Here is a 19,806-nt window from a genome sequence, read left to right as displayed (position 1 = left end):
CATTTATAGATTTGCATATATTGAACAATCCTTTCTGCCTGGGATGAATCCTACTTCATCATCATGTATAATCTTCTTGATGATTTGGTGTATTCTATTTGCTAGGATTTTTTTGAGCATTTTTGCATCTATGTTCATGAGGGAGATTGGCCTGTACTTCTCTTTTTTAAGTTGCATCTTTCCCTGGTTTCAGTATCTGTATAATACTTGCCTCCAGGAATGATTTTGGGAGGACTTCTTACTTTTCAATTTCATTGAAGCGTTTGAGGAGTATTGCGATTATATCTTCCATAAATTTCTTGTAGAATTCAGCTGTGAACCTATCAGGATCTAGATTGTTCTTTGTCAGCAGACTTTTTATTACATTTCATATTTCATTGGGCTTTGAGTTATTGAGAATTGTTATATCTTCTCGATTCAGTTTTGGTAATTTGTACCTTTCTAGGAATCTGTCCATTTCTTCTGTGTCTTCTATTTTGTGAGAGTAAAGGTTCTCAAAGTAGCTATTGACAATCTTCTGAATTTCCATTGAGTCTGGGTAATTACACCCTTTTCAATCCTTATTGCTTGTATTTGAGTTTTTTCTTTCCTCTTTTTGATGAGGTTAGCTAGGGGCTTATCGATTTTATTTAATCTTTCAAAGAATCAGCTTTTCGCTTTTTAATTCTTTGAATAGTTTTCTTTGTCTCAATTGAACTAATTTCTACTGTAATTTTTATGATTTCTTCCCATCTTTAGTCTTTGGGTTTCATTTGCTCTTCCGTTTCTATGTGTTGGAGGTGCATCATTAGGGTGTTTATTTGTTCCCGTTCTGTTTTCTTAATGTGTAAGTTCACAGCTATGATTTTCCCTCTGAGAACTGCTTTCATCGTATCTCATAAGTTTCAATAAGTTGCGCCTGAATTTTCATTGAATTGTAGATATTGTTGAATTTCTTGTTTAATTTCATCTGTGACCCATTGGTTGCTGAGTAGGGTATTGTTTACTTTCCATGTATTTATGGGTTTATTCCGTTTTCTTGTCTTGTTTACTTCCAGTTTTATTGCACTGTGGTCAGATAATATGCATGAGATAATTTCTGTTTTCTTGCATATACTTAAGCATGACCTATGGACCAGTATGTGGTATATTTTAGAAAATTACACATGTGCAGCTGAAAAAAATGTATATTCAGCTGACATTGGGTGGAACACTCTGCATATGTCCACCAAGTCCATTTGTTTCAAGCTCTGCTTCAGTTCTGTTATTTCTTTGCTAACACTCTGTTGGGTGGAACACTTTGTACATGTCCACTATGTCCATTCGTTCCTAGCTCTGGTTCAGTTCTGTTAGTTCTTTGCTACTTTTTGTCTGGTTGACCTATCTTTTTGGCATAAGGGGGTGTTAAGTTCTCTTGTTAAGAGTGTGGTATTGGATATTAGATTTTTCATGTCCATTAAGATTCGTTTTATATAGTTGGGTGCTTCCATATGTGGTGCACATACATTTATGAGTGTTACCTCTTCCTCTTGAATTTTTCCCCTAACCAGTATATAGTGGCCTTCTTTCTTTCATTTGATCGTTCTTGGTTTGAAGTTGTGACTGTCTGAGAACAGTATTACTACCCCTCATATTTTCTGAGGTGCTGGTGTGTATAGTATTGTTTCACATCCTTTGACTTTCAGCCTATGAATGTCTTTTTGAGTTAAGAATGTTTCTTGTGTACAGCATATTGTTGGATTGTGTTTCCTAATTCACTGTGCCAATCAATTTCTTTTAACTGGTGAATTGAGTCCATTTACATTGATGGTTATAATTGAGATGTACAGATTTACAATCAACAGATTATTTAGCTGCTGTTGGTTTCTCATGTGTTTGTTTGCTCTATTTAGTGGGTTCCTTCTGTTCTTGTTCATGGAGTTCTGATCATTTTATTCCCTCTCTAGAACATCTTTTAGTAGTCTGTGTAGGGTTGGTTTTGCTATCATGGAATTCTTTAGTTGTTCTTGTGGAAGTATTTCACTTCTCCATCAAACTGGAAAGAGAGTTTTGCAGGGTATAGTAGTCTGGACTGGAATTTGTTTTCATAGAGGACTTGAAGTACTCTGCTCCATGCTCTTCTTGCCTTCATGGTTTGTGAAGAGAAATCTGCTGTTATTCTGATGGGTTTTCCTTTAAATGTGATGTGTTTCTTTTCTCTAGTGGCTTTAAGTATATTGTTCTTGTGCTGGATTTTTGGGATATTGACCATTATATGTCTGGTGTATTTTTAATTGGGTTGAGGTTACTTGGCATTCTGTTTGCTTCAGTTACTTGAATGTCAGATTGTTTCCTCATATTTGGGTAGTTTTCTGCTATTACTTCTGTCCGTATTTTTTTAATGTCCTTTGAATTGACTCCTTCTTTCTCACTGATACCTATCAGTCTCACATTGTTCATCTTTGCATCGTCTTGCAAGTGATGAATTATTTTTTCCTGCATTCTAGTTGTTTTTAAGAGATCCTTTCTTGCCTTTACACTAGCTGTGACAGCGTCTTCAAGATCTGCAGCTTTATCTTCACTTTCACTCAAATGGTTTTTTCAAGCTTGTGATTGAAATTTTTAGTTCCTCTATATCTCTTTGACTCTGCTTCATGCGATCTATTTCTTTTCGGTATTGCTCATTCAAGGAAACTGTCACTTTTCTAATCTATTTTTTTTTTATCAGTGTCTTCTTGAGAAGCAGTTATTAATTCCTATATTGATTTCCTCTATATGTTTCTGTATTTGTTCCTTTACTTCAGACACTAATAATTCATAGATTTCTTTTTTTATTTCAGAGATTAATTCTGCCTTTTTTTCTTTTCTTTTCTTTCTTTCTTTCTTTCTTTCTTTCTTTCTTTCTTTCTTTCTTCTTTTCTTTTCTTTTTTTTGTGGAACTGGGGATTGAACTCAGGCCCTTGCAATTGCCAGGCAAGTGATTATTCTACTGAGCTATCTCCCTGGCCTCTCAGAGATTAATTCTGATCTGAGTTCTTCTATACCTTTCTGCTGCTGTTTCTTTACTTCAGACGCTATAATTCATACATTTCAGCTGAGTTAGTGTCCTCTGCTCTTATTCTGGGTGGGCTCGAAGCCTGAGATTGCATTTTCCTCTTTCTGTTTTTCATTTTGTATAGCACTGACCTTTGACCTTTGGTGTAGAGCTTTGGTGAAGTTATAACCTTAGCACTTACTGAAATTTGGGTGCAGATCTAATAAGCTTGAGCTTATCCAGTTGTGCCTGTTTTGGGTCTAGCTGTTGTGCTCAGCTCCTTCCTGATGCAGCTCTTGGAAGCAAATCTGTTGTGTCCCTCTGGCACAACAAGTTCACTGTTGTGCCCCTCTGTTGTGCTCCTGGCCCAGGGAGTGCAGGAGAGTGCAGAAGCTCTTCCACACCCTCGCCGGGCCTGGGTTTGGGTTGGATCTGAGGGGTCCCAAGTGCACTGCAGAAGTTGTCGCTCACTCAGTGTGCTTTGAGTTTGGCTCCAGAGGGGTCCCGAGGGCACGGCAGAGGGTCTCATTCACATGGCATGCCTGGGTTTGATCAGGAGAGTTCCCACTGGCACATTGAGCCTGAAGCTCTCACACACACTTGCCAGGCCTGGGCTTGGGCTCTGTTCCACTAATTTTAACATTGGCTTCTGTTGCCAATTTTCTACTGCTTATGGCTCAAAGATTTTATTTCTTCACATGTCATAATTTTATATATTATGCATGATGGGCATTATAAATTTTATATTGCTGAGCACTTTTCATATCTGTTCAAGATTTTGTTTTTATTCCTTTTCAAGATAGTATTAGGTATCATTTATATTAATTTAGTTCCTCTAACAAGGTAATCCATTTTCTTTGGGACTGCTACTAAATGTTTCATATACTGAATAGTCTTTTTCCTTTGACTATGAAAATGTGAGTGGTTCTTTGATCTATATTAGATCTAGCATAGTTGTATCTTGCACTTCTATAATAATTTCTTTTTCTGTGATAGTGCTTTTTGTTGCCTTGGGAAATTGCTTAGTGAATATGGGTAAATTACTATTCAGGTAACATGTGGATTTCTAGGGGTCATTATATAGTTTACATATAGTGTTCAGCAGATTTGAGCCATGTTTGCTTCTCTAAAATTCAAATTTCTATCTCACTAACTCAGCAAAATTGTTGTACTATCTTTGAGCTCTCCCTGTCTATCCAATGGTCCTACTATTGTCTCAAGGTACGAGGGCTGGCCAAATAGCTGAGCAGATTAAAGCACCTGCAAGTAGTCACAGAGACTGGGGGTTTGATCCTGGGCCTGCCATGTTGGCCCCATGTTGGTGCACTTAGATGGCAATTGAGACTGGGCATGGTGGTGTGCACCTGTAATCCCAGCACTTGGGAGGCTGTAAACAGGAGAATCACTGAGTCCAGTCTAGTGGTGAGACCCTGAACACCCTGTAGACCCTTCCCCTTAAATACAAAAAATAATAATAATAAAATTAGATCCATGTCTATCACATGCACTAAATTACAGTCAAAATAGATCAAAGATTTAAACATTAAAGCAGAAACACTAAATCTTCTGGAGGTAAATGTAGGTAGAAATATTAAATATGTAGGGGTAGATAGTTCATAAACAAAAAAACAAACTGCATGGAAAATACTTCAAAGAAGAAACACCCGGGATCTCATCTTTTTGAAAAGTTTCTGCACTTCTAAGCAAATCTCCAGTAGAGTAAAAGGAAAACCAACAAACTGGGAAAAAATTATAGCTGACTGTCCCTCTGACAAAAGCCTTCTATCTAGAACATATAAAGAATTTTTAAAAATCGGAACTCCCAAATTCAAAGACCAGGAATGAGCATCTGAGATGAATATACACTTTTCAACTGAAGAAATACAAATGGCAGGTAAATATATATAAAAAAATTCAACATCACTGTTCATTCAAGAAATGCAAATTAAAACAACACTGAGATTTCATCTCATCCCAGAAAGAATGGCTAACATCAAGAAGTTAGCCAATAACAAATACTGGATAGGCTGTGGAGAAAAAGGAACTCTTCTGCACTGTTGGTGGGAGTGCAAACTGGCAGAACCACTGTGGCAGTCAGTGTGGAGATACCTTAAAAAGCTAGGATTGGAGGTCCCATTCAACCCAGCTGTTCATCTCCTAGGTATTTTTCCAGAAGAACTGAAAATCTCATACTATAGCAATATATGTGCATCCATGTTTTCAGCGCCATTTGCCATAGCTGTCTCAGTTACTCTGCTCTTATTTCTGAGACAAATAACCAAGACCCAAATTGAAGGAAGGGAAGATTTGTTTAGCTCACAGTCAGCAGAGGTTTCAGTCCACACTCAGCTGGCTCCAAGGCAGAGTGGCACATGACAGAGAGCAACCATTCATGGTGGTGGCAAAGAACAAGAGAGCAAAAGGAGTAGAAGCAACTCAGGCAGCTAGCTAGCCACTCTCTCTTCCTTACATTGTAATGCAGAGTATGTGCCCCAGTGCACTCACACCCTTGATCCCAGCATTGGATTAAGAATCAATCACAAACTACAGAAACCACCCCATGGCAGCTTGAGGCTTTGGGGGGGGGCAACTAGATACAAACCATAATAATAGCTAAATCTTGGAAACAACCCAAATACCCATCAACTGAGGAATGGATAAAAAATGTGGTAGTTTTACATGATTCATCTACAAAACAGGATAAATTTTAGGCTGTTATTGGTAAATGGATGCAACTAGAGACCATACTCTTAAGTGAAATAAATCAGACCTCCATGTGCAAACATTATATTGTCTCCTTAGTGTGAAAACCTGGAAGATAAAATAAAATCTGAAGGATATAATAGATAGTCAGAAAAGGGAATGAACCTGATCAAAAAGAAAGAATTGTTCATTTGAGGAGGACAGGAAATGCAGTGAAAGAAAAAGATATAACTATGTATGTAAATAGGATGAATTAGACAACTGTACTATGGATGTCAGTTTTACTTCCTGTTGCTTGATCTGTTATGGACTGAGAAAGATGATCATCTTTTGCTTTCATGTATTTTCCTCTGTATTTCTCATACTTCATGATTTAGAGTTATTTTTTAATTTGTTGCACAAATATTTCTACTTCATGTACCCCTTGAATTTTGTGCATTTAGCTTTACACAGTGTCCTTTATTGACTGATTTGTTTTTATCCTGTTTCTCCACAATTTTGATATTTTGTCTCAGGTTTTTAATTTGTGTACCTCCTTTGTTTTTCAACTCTATGTATTGCCTTTTTTTAGGTATACTGCTTGCACACAGCATTGAGTCAAGTTGCTTTGTTTGTTTGTTTGTTTGTTTTGGTTGTAACGGGGATTGAACTCAGGACCATGTGCACTTATTCCACTGGGCTATTTCCCGAGCCCTTGAGTCAAGTTTTATTTGGAGATTTGATCTAAAACTCATTTTAAAAAATAGAAATTCTTTAATAGGTTTCTTTTGACTTTCTACATCTTAGTTTGATGTGTTTTTTCTAACCTTTGTGTAGTTGGCTTGCTTGCTTATTGTCATAGTCTTCTGATGCCCAAGAAGGTTTGATTTTTTTGTGTTGTAGTTTATTTTTTATTATGTTATGTAAACACTGTTCTGTTTCCTCATATTCATTAGTTTCCTCACAGGAATAATAATGTGAGTATCATATTCTTCTTTTCCCTCTCCTTTCCTCCAGCTCCCCACTATCAGGCACATGGCATGTATTTGCACCGTAAATGCACTCACAGCTCCAGGGCTTGACTTGATAGCTCCAAGTGTGCTTTATTGACTTGCTGAGCCCTTCTGCAAGCTTACTCTGTTTCCTGTTTTGCTGGTAGTTGTGTGTATGATGTAAATTGCACCAGCCGCACCCTGTATGGGCATAGGATTATCATGAGCAGATTTGTGATCCTGTCACCACATTTGTTTTTGCTTTTCATTGTTATGGCTACAGTCAAATACGGTGCATGTTCACATTACTCCAGCTTCTCTCATCATTTCCTTTTATGGCTCATTAGAGTAGGGTTTTGTTGTAAAATCCTCATGAATATTCTTCATCTGATAACTTGTGCTACTTTTTTCTATTCAGTTGATTTAATCTATTTAAAAACATACACATATGACATAAATTTATAGTATAATGAGAAATAACCACAAAAATCCTAAAATAGAACATCCTGCTTTTTTTTTTCTATAGTTGCATTTTATGGGTTTTGTGCTTACTTTCCTTGTATTGTTAGTCATGGGAGTAGTCAGAATTTCTGTCCTAGAAAGGTGGAAAGGGTTCTTCTAAGGAATATTAGCTGTTGCTCAGAGCTGCTCTCCTAAGCCAGCTTGATATTTGCACAGAGATCTCTTATACTAAGTAGCAAGCTTACCTTCTACACTTGCCTCCGCTGCTTTGGCACCTCATTAGCTTGTGACCCTGTAGATGTTTTTTGTCTCCTTGTTTCCCTGACATCAATTTTGTGCAGTCTTCTCTATATTATTGAGTTTGTGCAATATCTAAAGGGAAAGGAATTTCTGCTTCACACTGCGATGTTCATACTGGAAGTTTTCCTTTTATTCCAAAGTCATTTTTAATTTCTCTGTCCTCTCTGTGAATACATTTCTCAACGGTAAAATTCAGTATTACCTTCCTATGCAGTGCATTTCTTTCCTTTTCTGGTTACTTGTTCTCATTCTGTACTATCTTACAAAATATTGGTAATGCACAATCTGGAACTATGTCTTTCTCTTCATTGGTATAAAATAACTCACATTTTCTTCAATAGGATGCCCTAAATGTCCCACAGCATATGGTTTTAGGAAAGTGTATTAAACCTTCAGTATTTTAGCAGATTCTATCTCTAGAGAAAAGCAATACTTAAGTTCAAATACACAAGAAGACTGAGTTGGTATTTGGATTAGGAATTTACACTCCAATATTTTCATATCACCCAGAATAAAATGCCAATAATATGTATTTAAGAATCTAAAAAAAAGTAAAGAAGATCTGAAAAAAATCTCTAATCTTAAGACTTACATTTCATATAGAATAAAATTCATAAGTTATTTTTAGCAGATTCATCAACAGATGAAAAGAATTATAGAATTCTGTCATTATTTCAAAATATTAAGTTTATTATCTTAGTAATGTTAGAAGAAGATAGTATGAAAAGCATGATAACAAAATTGGTAAAATTTCTCATCACCCAGCATCACCTCCTAGGATGTGTGGACTTTTATCGTATGGGCTCTGTCAGTGGTTTAGTGCAGGTGAAACTGCATTTAATAATAACATTCATGTTATCCTTGTGATTTGTCTATTTGTTTGCTGCTTGGTATGTCTGTGGGAGGGTAAGAAATGGGGGAAAAGGTCACAATTGTGACCAGTAAGACAGGCATTGCTGTCTTTGAAGAGCAGTCTAGATATATGCCAAATCACTGGTAAACATTCTTTGGTGGCCAGTATGAATCAAGAATAGATTCTGTAAATATTTAAAAATTATTTTTTCATTTTTCAGATATGGTTTTACAACATGGTTTCACTACAGACTATTTGTTTCTTGGAAACTTTATTTATACGGTAAGATCATCCATGTGCATTAAATTAGTCGTCCTTGTTTCTAACTGAAAAAGTAAATTAAACATTACATTATGTTCAACTATGTAAGAAAACATTACCTGGGCCACATGTTGTGTTCAGTACTGTTTCAGTTATAAAATTCTCAAACTTTGATACATTTCTAAGAAAACCGCCTGAAGCAATTGCCTATATATGTATGCAATATATATATGCATATATATATGAATATTTCTACAAATGTCCACAGAATTTATATACAAGTGTATGTTACCCATGTCCTCTTTTTGTTAACAAGTAGAGAATGTGCTGCAGCATCTATTTTCACTCCATAATGTGCTTTAATGATGATTTCAAATCAGCCCATAAATATGTACCTCATAGTTTCAGGGCTGCTTTTATGCTTTAACTCATCTTTATGATTTAGTCAGTCTCCTCTTAGAATACTATGGTTGTTTTCAGTCCTTTAATATTATAAGCGATATTGAAGTAAGTATGTTTATAAGTAAGTATATCTGTAGGATAAATTCCTAGAAGCAAAATTACTGGAGTGGAGGATATCATGAATTTTGAAAGACATTACCAACTGTTCCTCCAATAAAGGATGCATAGATCTACTGATGACACTGTCCCATTTCTCCATGCCCAGATGGGTAGTGTGATCTCATCATACTTTTGAGCCAGTGGGTGACATAGTGACATATTAAAGCCTTTGCTGTGAAGAGTAATCATATTTGTCTAAGGTTATAAACCATGTCCATATTCTTTTCTGTGAGCTACTTATTTACTTTATTCTATTGGGTTCTTAGCCTTTTACTACTCATTAGTAATTATTTATATGTTAAAGATGCTAATTTTTTCTCATACTTATTGCAAAAATATTTTTCCAGTTTCCCATTTTTTATGTCAATATATTTTCTGCATATCAACTTTATGTAGTTGAATTTTTTTATTTTAAAGAGAATTTTAAAAACAATGAAAATACAGAATTTCAAAACAAGATGATAAGAAATTAGCAATTATTGTTATATTTCATATTGTTATCTTCAAATATTTTTGACCTCTAAGGTTTGTGTCTAAAACTGTTATAGTTCCTTACCCATAATTTAAAAATTACAATTACATCTTCAATTATGTGGGGTTTTATTTGTATGCAAGTAGAAACATTGTCCTCTGCATTTTGGGTGTTTAAAAAAATTAACAACGTATCATGAAGAATTTTCCCAAGTTTTCCTCTATAAAGACAAAAATTATTGACATGTTGCTTGTCTTCACTTTAGCTGCTCACTTATTTCACTTGTGCTTTTCGTACTGTTTTTTGTAGTACTTGTTATGGCTTGTGTGTAGTTGTTCTTCCAAAGCCTCATGCAGTCATGGGACAGGCTTCTAGAGTTTGTGATTAACTCATGATCCATTGGGATCGTGGTAGTGGGTGCTGCAGGGATCATGGGTGAGTGCTCCACGCAGCCTGGGGCAGAGAGCCTGAGAGCAACTTGAGGGAGACAGACTTGCTCTCTGTTGCCATTACTCCCATTTGCTCCTGCTCTCTGCTCTTTGCTGCCACCACCATGAAAGGTTGCTCTCTGCCTTGGAGCCAGCTGAGTATGGACTGAAGCCTCCAGTAACTTTGAGCTAAATAAACTTTTCCTTCCCTAATTTTGAGTGTTGCATATTTGCCCCAGCAGTGAGAGAAGAGTAACTGAAATAGTACTGAACACAACATGTGGCTAGGTAGAGTTTTCCTACTCACTTCAACATGGGCATAAAGTAAGTTTGTTTCTTCTCAAATTTCCCCACCTCATCAACCCCAGAAAAAATAGTAGGATCAGATAGAACTTTTGTTTGTTTTATCTGCTCATAGATATTTACTGAGAACTGCCACATGCAAAACATATGATAGCAAACCCAACAGAATCTTCTCGAAATGTTCTATGGGGGTAGTTCTTAGATTTTGAGGTAGAATTAAATATTCTATGCTGTTTATACTACATGTAAATATAAAAGTGTCTGAATAAGCATCAATTTTAATCAGATGCTAAAGGATTTTAAACATGGAGAATTTAAAATATACATGTATGTAGTACATACAGGAGATTCCAAGTTAAGATGCCAGAGTAATTGATCCCAGAGAATCTCAACCTCTCAAGGCTTGACTAGTGTATCCAGAGTAAGCAGCAACAAAATCCCAGCAAGATTATTCACTGTAAAAAAGAAAAGAGATTGGATCAGTCGTAAAATCCTCAAAATGTTATGCTAATGGACAAATACAAACAGCATCAGCAGGTGGAATTACTAAACCTCATTCCTGATATGCTAATCCTAAATGTAGGGAATTGGAGGAGGATCACACGGGCAGCAACAGTCTCCACCATAAAAGGCAAAGCCTTGAGCAAGGTGAAGTCTACCCTGATGCTTTCAGGAGATTAGAAGAAGCTGTGGAAGAAGAGTGCGGAGTAAACTGTGTTAGGCAGGGAGGCGGGAATAATGGCAAAAAAGAACTTTGAGAGATGGGCAAGGCCAATGGTTGGCAATGCACCTCTGGTTGGACACTGGAGATTAAAAAGTAGACATAATCAAAGACCACTGCAAAAGTAAGATTTAGTATATTCAGTGGATCCCACACCTGATGCTGCACAGGAACCCACCCCGCAACCAAGTCATGTTATCCGAGACTGGCACCGAGACGAAGACGTTTTGTATTAACGCCTCTCTTCAATGTTGTACCACACTTACAATTCGAAACAGTATGATAAGATAAAACAAGAAGTGTAATCATGGGAAAGGAAAAGAAATCTGTTTTAAATGTTAGATGATATGATGGTACACAACAAATATAAAAATGAATCTATAGATAAAATATTATAAATAATAAAGGAAATTGACAGATTGCCACATAATGATCAATATTTTAAGATTAATTATATCTTAGCATGCCACCAACAAATATTTCAAAACTGAAAAGTCTTAAATATCATTTTACAATAACATTAAACATGAATAAATCTAACGAATGATTTTTAGAACCTCAGAATTTCAGATAGAAATTATAAAACCTTAATTGAAGACATTAAAAACTTCTAAATAGAAAACATAACCTGTCCATTGAAAGAAAATCCAGTTCTATTCAATTTTCCTGAAAATGGTCTACAAGTCTGTTGTAATTCCAGTGAAAAACTGTAGAGATTTTTGCAAAGTACTAAAGGGCTAGAATAAGCCTAGAATAAGTGAAGATTCTCTGGATAATAATGATTTCAATTTACTTTGCTCAATTGTATTTATTTTTATCTGCAGCACTCAGATTTCTTGGGAGAAGAAAAATAAATGAAAGTGCTTATAATATAAATATTGATTTGAGTTGTATGTTAAAGGGTTTCTAAAAATAGGAGATAAATTTTCAAAGCTACATACTCCAGAATTATCATGCAGCAGAACGCTTAGAACTTAATGACAACAGAGGCCTTTGGCTTGGCAGGGGTTCAGGATAGAGGCTTGGGAGCGCTTTGGGAGGCCTGGATTCTAGTGGAAAATTTTAACAGATTTTTGAATTTCTTTCTCTTTCCCATCTTCTCATAGTATGTAGTTGTAACTGTTTGTCTGAAAGCTGGGTTGGAGACCATGTTTTGGACGAAAGTGAGTATACTACAGAACTTTCCCTCCATCCACTGTAGTCGTGTGTTATATTTTTTATTTAAGTTTCAGAAAAATGATAATCTTTTTTGTGGTCTCCACACTTCATCTGGTTTTGTAAATGTAAGTGATAATTTAAATTGGTTAAAGAAATTAGGTACATGGACATAAGGGTCATCTGGCTGCGACATCTCTCACTCCACTGATGGCCAGGATTGACTTGGTTGCTCTGGCTGGCTAGGCAGGTGGCCCCTTCCTCCCTCAGTACTCCATGTGTGTCTTTCCTGAAGCTGCATGCTTGGTCAAAGAGGACAAACACCCCAGATAGAGGAGAATCATTCCTTGATCAAAGGTGTACGAGTAGCTGCACTCTCCTGCTAGAAGCTCCAAACAAGCTCTCAAATTATGTATTTAATGTTTTCAGATATTATTTTTCTTATTTCCTATTATTTGAAATAGACTCAACCTAGAATTCCATTAACTCAGATACTTCACTTACTATTATTTTCTAAGTACAAAATTATAACAGAAAATTCAGCTAACACACAACAAGAAGGAAATATACATAGTCCATGTACAGCAATATGAATGATAGTGACATTATAATGTCTTTGATCTCTATATACTTTTAAAAAAAAAACAAAAATAAGGGGCAGGGAGGATGGCACAGTGGAATAAACGCATCCCTGGCAAGCACAAGGGCCTGAGTTCAACTCCCAGTTCTGCCAAACAAACAAACAAACAAACAAACAAAAAAGAATAAGATAAAATTAAAAACAAAACCAAAAAATAGGGTCATAATGTTCCTTAATTTTCTCAGTTAATAATAGATCCTAAACATTTTTCCATTTGTTTTCACATTTCACTTAATGACTATCATATTTCATAATATAGATGTTTGTTATTTATATTAACTTTTCTTAGTATAACCAGAGTTTTATTAAATCTATTTACATTATCTTCAAATAATTTTAACATTTGCTGATATAAAAACTATGTAAGTGATATTGTTATGAATAATAAATGCATAAGTATGTACGTTCCTGTGTATTTCTACACCTGAACAATAATTTTCTCAGGTTATTATTAAAAATAGGACTCTGATGAGTTAAGCAGAATTTTATTTCTATCAATTTATGAATAATTTCAGTGAATATGTATACACATATATACAAACATACATGAACATTTATAAATGAATCTTCTTTAATTAGTACTCAAAAAACTATTAGAGAGAGGCTGGGGTTGTAGATCAGTGGTAGAGCACTTGCTAAGCATCCTTCAGGCCCTGGGGTTTGATCGTCAGCATTGAAAAACAAAATTGAGTTTATGAGAGGATAAAAATTGTATTATTAACTTGTCATCCAAATATCTCAAAAGATATTGGTCCTCTGATGCAATCAATATAGGGTTCTTCCTGCTATAGTCTTGTCAAGTTGATGTCAGTGTTCAGTTCCAAACAAAAACATTTTAATAGCAACTCATTGGACATACAAATTATAAGTATGGCTTTATACCATCTTAATATGAGATGAATTATTTTGTTTTTGCTTCTGTTTATTAAGTTTCCTCTAAGAATATTTCTCACATCCAGGATTACTTATAGTGTATTTAGTGAATCTCATTTATTGATTGATAAACAAATATTTGTTTATTGATTTATTTCAAGTCCAAAGCAGACTTAGCAAAAATCAGAAGTCTCTCTTCTGGCCCACACTGGCCCATGAACCTGTTCCCCACCGCCCATGAGGGTTAAAACATTCTTTTTTTTTTCAGAACCAGGGATTGAACTCAGGCCGTTGCGCTTGCCAGGGAAACACTTACTCTACTGAGCCATCTACCCGGCCCCTAACACATTCTTTGAGAAATACCACATTATTCCCCCTGCCCCATTATATTTGTTGTTCAGATGTACTTAAGTTAGTATCTAGCACAATAAAAACACTAAAGACCTATTGAATCATCTAGTTTATCTAATTGCTTTACTGTACATAAGCATTTTAAATTTGTACCCAGCATGTCCAAAAGTTTACAGCATATGGTTCCCCGGGGTTTCTTTTTTTTCACTCTTCTGCTAATGTACTATGCTAACAAAAAGCAACACATCAGATCAGCAGAAGGGTCTCATTTTTTTAGTATTTACTATTATAGAATTGTGTACAAGAATATCTTGACCCAGACATGAGCTGTGCTCTTTCAGTTGACCGTCTCCATCAGTCACATGCATAGTTTCATCAGTCTAAGATTCCTTTCATTGAAGGAACTATTATTTAGAACAATTGTGGCTCAAGTAAACCTTTATTTTTCCTAATTATTTTTTTCTTTTTTTCTTTTTTTTTTTTTTTTCCAGAACCAGGGATTGAACTCAGGCCCTTGCCCTTGCCAGGGAAGTGCTTATTCTACTGAGCCATCTCTCTGGCCCCTTTCCTAATTATTTCTGTTGAAGCCTTATTTTCATCAGAAAGCTTGGATAAGTGGGCTGAAAGCACTCTGCATATGCATTTCATACTCCATCAATAGTATGAATCATTTCTGAAAGAGACTTGACATTTCTAGTGAAGATGCACAGTGTGCTGGCTTGGTTGACCAAGACACTGTTGAGACACTTTAAACAATGGTTTCCTGGATCCACAATGAACTATGTTAAGAGAGACATTGGAAAGAACTTCAGATATTGAACAGTTGAAAGTTTATAAATATGCTTATATGAAATAATAACACCTGGAAAAATGTATTTTGTTAAGTATTTTGATAGAGGTAAATTTTTTTTTCCTTTTAGATATAAAAGACTGACGTGTTTCTGTGATGCTTTTCTTTCTGCAGTTTAGTCATCTGGCAATCTGGGGAAGCATAATCATCTGGTTTGTGTGCTTCACAATTTACTCCCACTTCTGGCCCACCATCCCCATTGCTCCTGAAATGGCAGGACAGGTTAGTTCTATCAACTGGGATTATCCATACATTTTCTCAGGACTCTGCCAACAAGAAAATCCATCCCTAAACTTTTCCTCCAAATGCATGAAGCAAAATCAGCTTCTTTTCTTTATAACTTACCCAGTTTCAGGTATTGTGTTATTACCAACAAAAATTGATTAATATGATATAATATGTCAAAATGTGTCAATTTAGTACTTTAAATATGTGCAGTTCATTGTCAAAAAATAATAAAAATTTAAAATATGGCCTAACTCATAAATGTCATAGAATAAGTATTATAGTAAGGGAATGGTAGTAAGCTGATTTTGTTCCCATTTTAGTCAAAATATTTACCATATATTTTACAGTGAGAATTTAATGTTTGATGTTTCTGTGTATTCGTATATAAATACTGGATGCTAACCCATCATACCACTGAAGGCCTTCTGTATGTTGCTGAGTGTCTTAAGCTGAGTTTCAAAACGAAAGAACATGGAGCTTTTCGTCTTATTTAAATAACAAATGAAGTATCATTCTGTTTATTTGATCATCAGTGAAATTCATAGAATGACAAGTTAAATTACCCCTTTGAAAAATGTGTCCCCCATGTATCTATCAAGGTATCCGTTTATACCTTGATACGTTTCACCAATGAAAGAGCCAAATATGGAGTTATTCTGAACTAGAGCTACCTGTTTCTTGATCCGAAGTGTAAAGGATATTTATTGTTTTTGTGTTTAAATATACTCAAATCTAGAGAAATATTCTGTCTTGGTGGACTAGAGTCAAGCATCACTGAAATCCTACTCTGGGCTATTTGTCTATATCAATAGGTACTTGGCTCTGTTAGGAGATAGAGAAACCACTGGAAATCACTAGGACAGATACGCAGACTGAACAGAAAGGTGTCCTGAGTTCAGGCAGCTAAAGTGGAATGGAAGTATAATTCCCAGCATTTCTCTGTGGACTTAGTGTCAAGTTGGAAAGCCATCTTAGAAGTTCTGTCTATCTCTGTGGAACAAACAGAGGGAATTAAACAAGACTGGGGTGGGAAGCCATCTTCTGTCACTTCCTCTGCCTTGGTAGGCAACATGGAAGATCAGAAAAAAACCCACTTTTTGTCTTTACAGCTCCAGGATGTAATGGCCTCTTCTCTCCAAGAAGCTAGTGAGTGTTGTCCCTAGGTGTTAGCTTGGGTGACTATGACACAGAAAAGCTAAACTTTCAAGATGAAGGGAAATGACCCAATACATAGATCTCATGAGACTGAATCCCAGGCTGCAGCCATCTCGAAGTCTAGCTTGCAGCAAATGCAATCATCCAGTCAGAGGGGAATGTAAAGTTAGTAAATTAAAATCAATAAATAGATTTCAAAAGGAGAAGGCCAGGAAGGAAAACAATAGTAGCCTGAACATGGTGACAGAAGAGCTCTGCTGCATGAAGTTTCATGCAGGTGAAGAGGGAGTCTAAGCATAGAGCCAGACACTCATAGCTTCTTATCCCGGAACAGCCCCTGGGCCAGCAGCTGCCTCTCCCTGCTCACAGACATTCAGGATAAATACAGCAGTGCAGCCACGGGCCATCCACACTGCCAAGAGCATGGTCTGGTCATTCCCTGAACTTTGGCCCATAATCCAGACCTACGCAAGGACTCTAGATGGGAGAAGTTTGGTAAAAATCCAACTATTTCCTGCAACCTCAATCCTAGGTGTGGAAAAAATGAAGTGTGTTCTAGTCTTTCTGCTGACAACCTTTCGTTAGTATTCATGTATGACCAGGGAGAGGCATGGCTCCACCTCCAGAACTTGCTAAACAGTTTTTCCTGCTGGGCTGAGAAAAACTTTGAACCATGAAGAATTATTTCACACTTTCTGTTTATCAGGCAGCAACTAAAAATATAAATCTAGGGTAAATAATTTTATCCATTATAAATATCCCTACAAGGAAGATATTGGACCCGTGTGTGTCTGTGTATTATTATTTTTGCTTCTGCACCATTCTAGCTTATTTTGTCATGTTTTCCCACATCAAGACTTGTTTCATATGCTTTTCTAACTTAACCTTCCTGTTAACTCATTAGTTAAATTTAATCTCCATACCCAATGCTATTATGGGCTACTGGATTCTTTTAGAATATTTTGCTGAGTTTACACACCTATAATATTCAATAACAGAACTTAGAAAAAATGGGGTATACCGATGAATGCCCATTTTGTATCTGTGTATTCAAAGTGGTTGGGATAGATATATGGTTGCATTCTCTTATTGAATAGAATGATTTGTTCTAATGGTGTTTGTAAATAGGATCACAAGTCCGCATCTTGTACAGCAATTAACCACTAAGAAGAATATATGCAGTGTATTATTTGTTGAAACTGTACTTCCGATTTGATTTGGAACTGTCTGATTGCTGTTTATCAATAAAACTTTGGAAAAAAAATTTAATCTCCATGTCTTTTGTCTTACCTTTCCATTATATTTCCTTTGCATCTCAAACCTCTCCTCCCTCCCCTTTTTTCTTATCTATAAATATTATAATTAATGCTTATGTTTACTTTCTTTTTCTTTTTAACTTATTCTACATTATGATTATTCCTTTCTTGTCCTGTGTTAGTGAAATAATAGAGCACCTTTAAGTAAGTCTTAACTCATATATTGATAAGGGGTTGGTTCTCTAAACGTTAATATTATCGTCACTGACTCTCTTTGATAGGCTGCAGGCATAATTTGCATCTACAGGCTGATCCTGTGCAGGAAACCCAGCCTTTCCCAATACTGATCTGAGTTCTACCAGTGTGTGCTGAGGTGCAGAATCAGCCTGCTGCCCTCTGCTGGCTGGAGGATGAGTGTGACTGCAGTTTCAATTTGCATTTCCCTGATAGCTAGAGATATCAAACATTTTTTCATGTGCTTGTCAGCCATTGGTACTTCTTCCTTTGATGTTTGTTCAGTTCATTTCACCATTTGCTGAGCAAGTTATTTGCTTTTTGGTGGTTAATGTTTTGGTTTCCTTATATACTCTAGATATTAATCCTCTATCAGAAGAGTGGTGAGGAAAGATTTTCTCTCACTCTGTAGGTTGTGTTTTTGCTGTTCTGTTCTCTTTTTTATGTAGAAGTTTTAAAAACTCCAATGTGTTTGTTGATATCTTAATGCAATCTCTTTGTTGATTCGTGATATTATTTCTTGTGACTTGGTAGTTCTATTCCGGAAATCTTTGCACCTATAGCTTCAAGTGTTTCCCTAAGTTTTCTTCAGGCAATTCAAATATTTCTGTTATTATAACTAGGTCTTTAATATATTTTTCTTTGATTTTAGAACAGGATAGGAGATAGGAATCTACTTTTATTCTTTTACAGGAAAATATTCAATTTTCTCAGAACTATTTTGTTAAATAAGCTGTCTTTTCTCCACTATGTTTTTGGCTTCTTTGTCAAAAATCAGACAGCTGTAGATGCGTGCTTCTTTCCACATCTTCTGCTTTGTGTCATTGCTCCACATGTCTGACTTTGTGCCAGTGTCATGTTAGTTTTGCTACTTTGGCTTTGTAATGTAAGCTGAAGTTGGGTGTTTTGAGGCACTCAGCTTTGCTCTTTTTTCTCAGGATTGCTTTGGCTATTCTGGATATATTGTGATTCCATATGAATTTTAGGATTATTTTTCTACTTCTGAGGATGTCATTTACATTTTAGTAGAGATTGCATTTAGTTTGGGTAATATGACCATCTTAACAGTGTTTTCTGTTAACTCATGAACAAGGCAGATATTTACATTTTCTACTGTCATCTTCAATTTCTTCCTTCAGTATTTTGTAATTTCTGTGTCAAAGGACATTCACCTTCTTGAGTAGATTGATTCTTATGTATTTTATGTTTTATTAAGCTACTATGAGTGGAATTGTTTTCCTAATTTCTTTTTCAATGGGTTCATTTTTGGTGTATAGGAAAGCTATCGATTTTTTTTTTTCTTTTGGGCAATTTTGTGTGCTTCCACTTTAGCTTGAAATCTACTTTGTCACATGTAAAGATTCCTACTCCTGCTTGCTTCCAGACTCCAACTGCTTGGAATTTTATTTTTCATCCTTTTGTTTTCATTTTGTGTATGTCCTTAGAGGCAATATATAGTTCTGTCTTGCAGGCAGTATACTCCTACCCTATACCAGTAGACCTTTTCCAAAATGTGGATAGAATAGAAATGATCAACATATATGTGTAGAAGCTGAAGAGGTGAGCAATTATGATAAGGCCAAATTAGGACTTTAATGATGTCTCTCTATTAATGTCCTTTCAGGTGTTTCCAAATCAAAAAATTAATACCTGATCAAAAATGTACTTTGTTTTCTGCCCATATCTGATTGCTCTCCTTATTTTCTAGTAAACATTTTGTAATAATCTGCTTTGTGCATATACTCCCCATTTTGCCAAACCAAGTCCTCTTTTTACCTGAACCACTAAAAATCTGATTATTGCATTGATCAGTTTTCCAAAATTTACTTTGCAGAAATTTCAATTAATCACTTAAAGTCAAGATTCAGTTCTCACTGGATTTGAATATAAAAGCACAACTGTTTTTTTTCAAAGTTTTATTGATAAACAGATAGCAATGATACAGTTTCAAATCAAATCGGAAGTACAGTTTCAACAAATAATACACTGCATATATTCTTCTTAGTGGTTAATTGCTGTACAAGATGTGGACTTGAG

The 19,806-nt window shown here is 35.7% G+C and overlaps 1 protein-coding gene across 1 annotated transcript in view; it reads left to right on the top strand.

The window, feature by feature from the left end:
* LOC101571837 (phospholipid-transporting ATPase IB) overlaps nt 1-19,806 on the top strand; it is a 297,444-nt gene that overhangs the window by 261,250 nt on the left and 16,388 nt on the right. Inside the window, exons 26-28 of the mRNA XM_023715050.1 lie at nt 8,502-8,563; nt 12,134-12,190; nt 15,011-15,118. Of these exons, the coding sequence (XP_023570818.1) occupies nt 8,502-8,563; nt 12,134-12,190; nt 15,011-15,118 (227 nt within the window). The remainder of the gene's footprint in view (nt 1-8,501; nt 8,564-12,133; nt 12,191-15,010; nt 15,119-19,806) is intronic.

The sequence above is a fragment of the Octodon degus genome, unplaced genomic scaffold, assembly GCF_000260255.1.
Source record: "Octodon degus isolate 3935 unplaced genomic scaffold, OctDeg1.0 scaffold00038, whole genome shotgun sequence".
NCBI lineage: Eukaryota > Metazoa > Chordata > Mammalia > Rodentia > Octodontidae > Octodon > Octodon degus.
The sequence above is the reverse complement of the archived record's forward strand: the minus strand, read 5'-3'. Positions and strand labels throughout refer to the sequence as shown.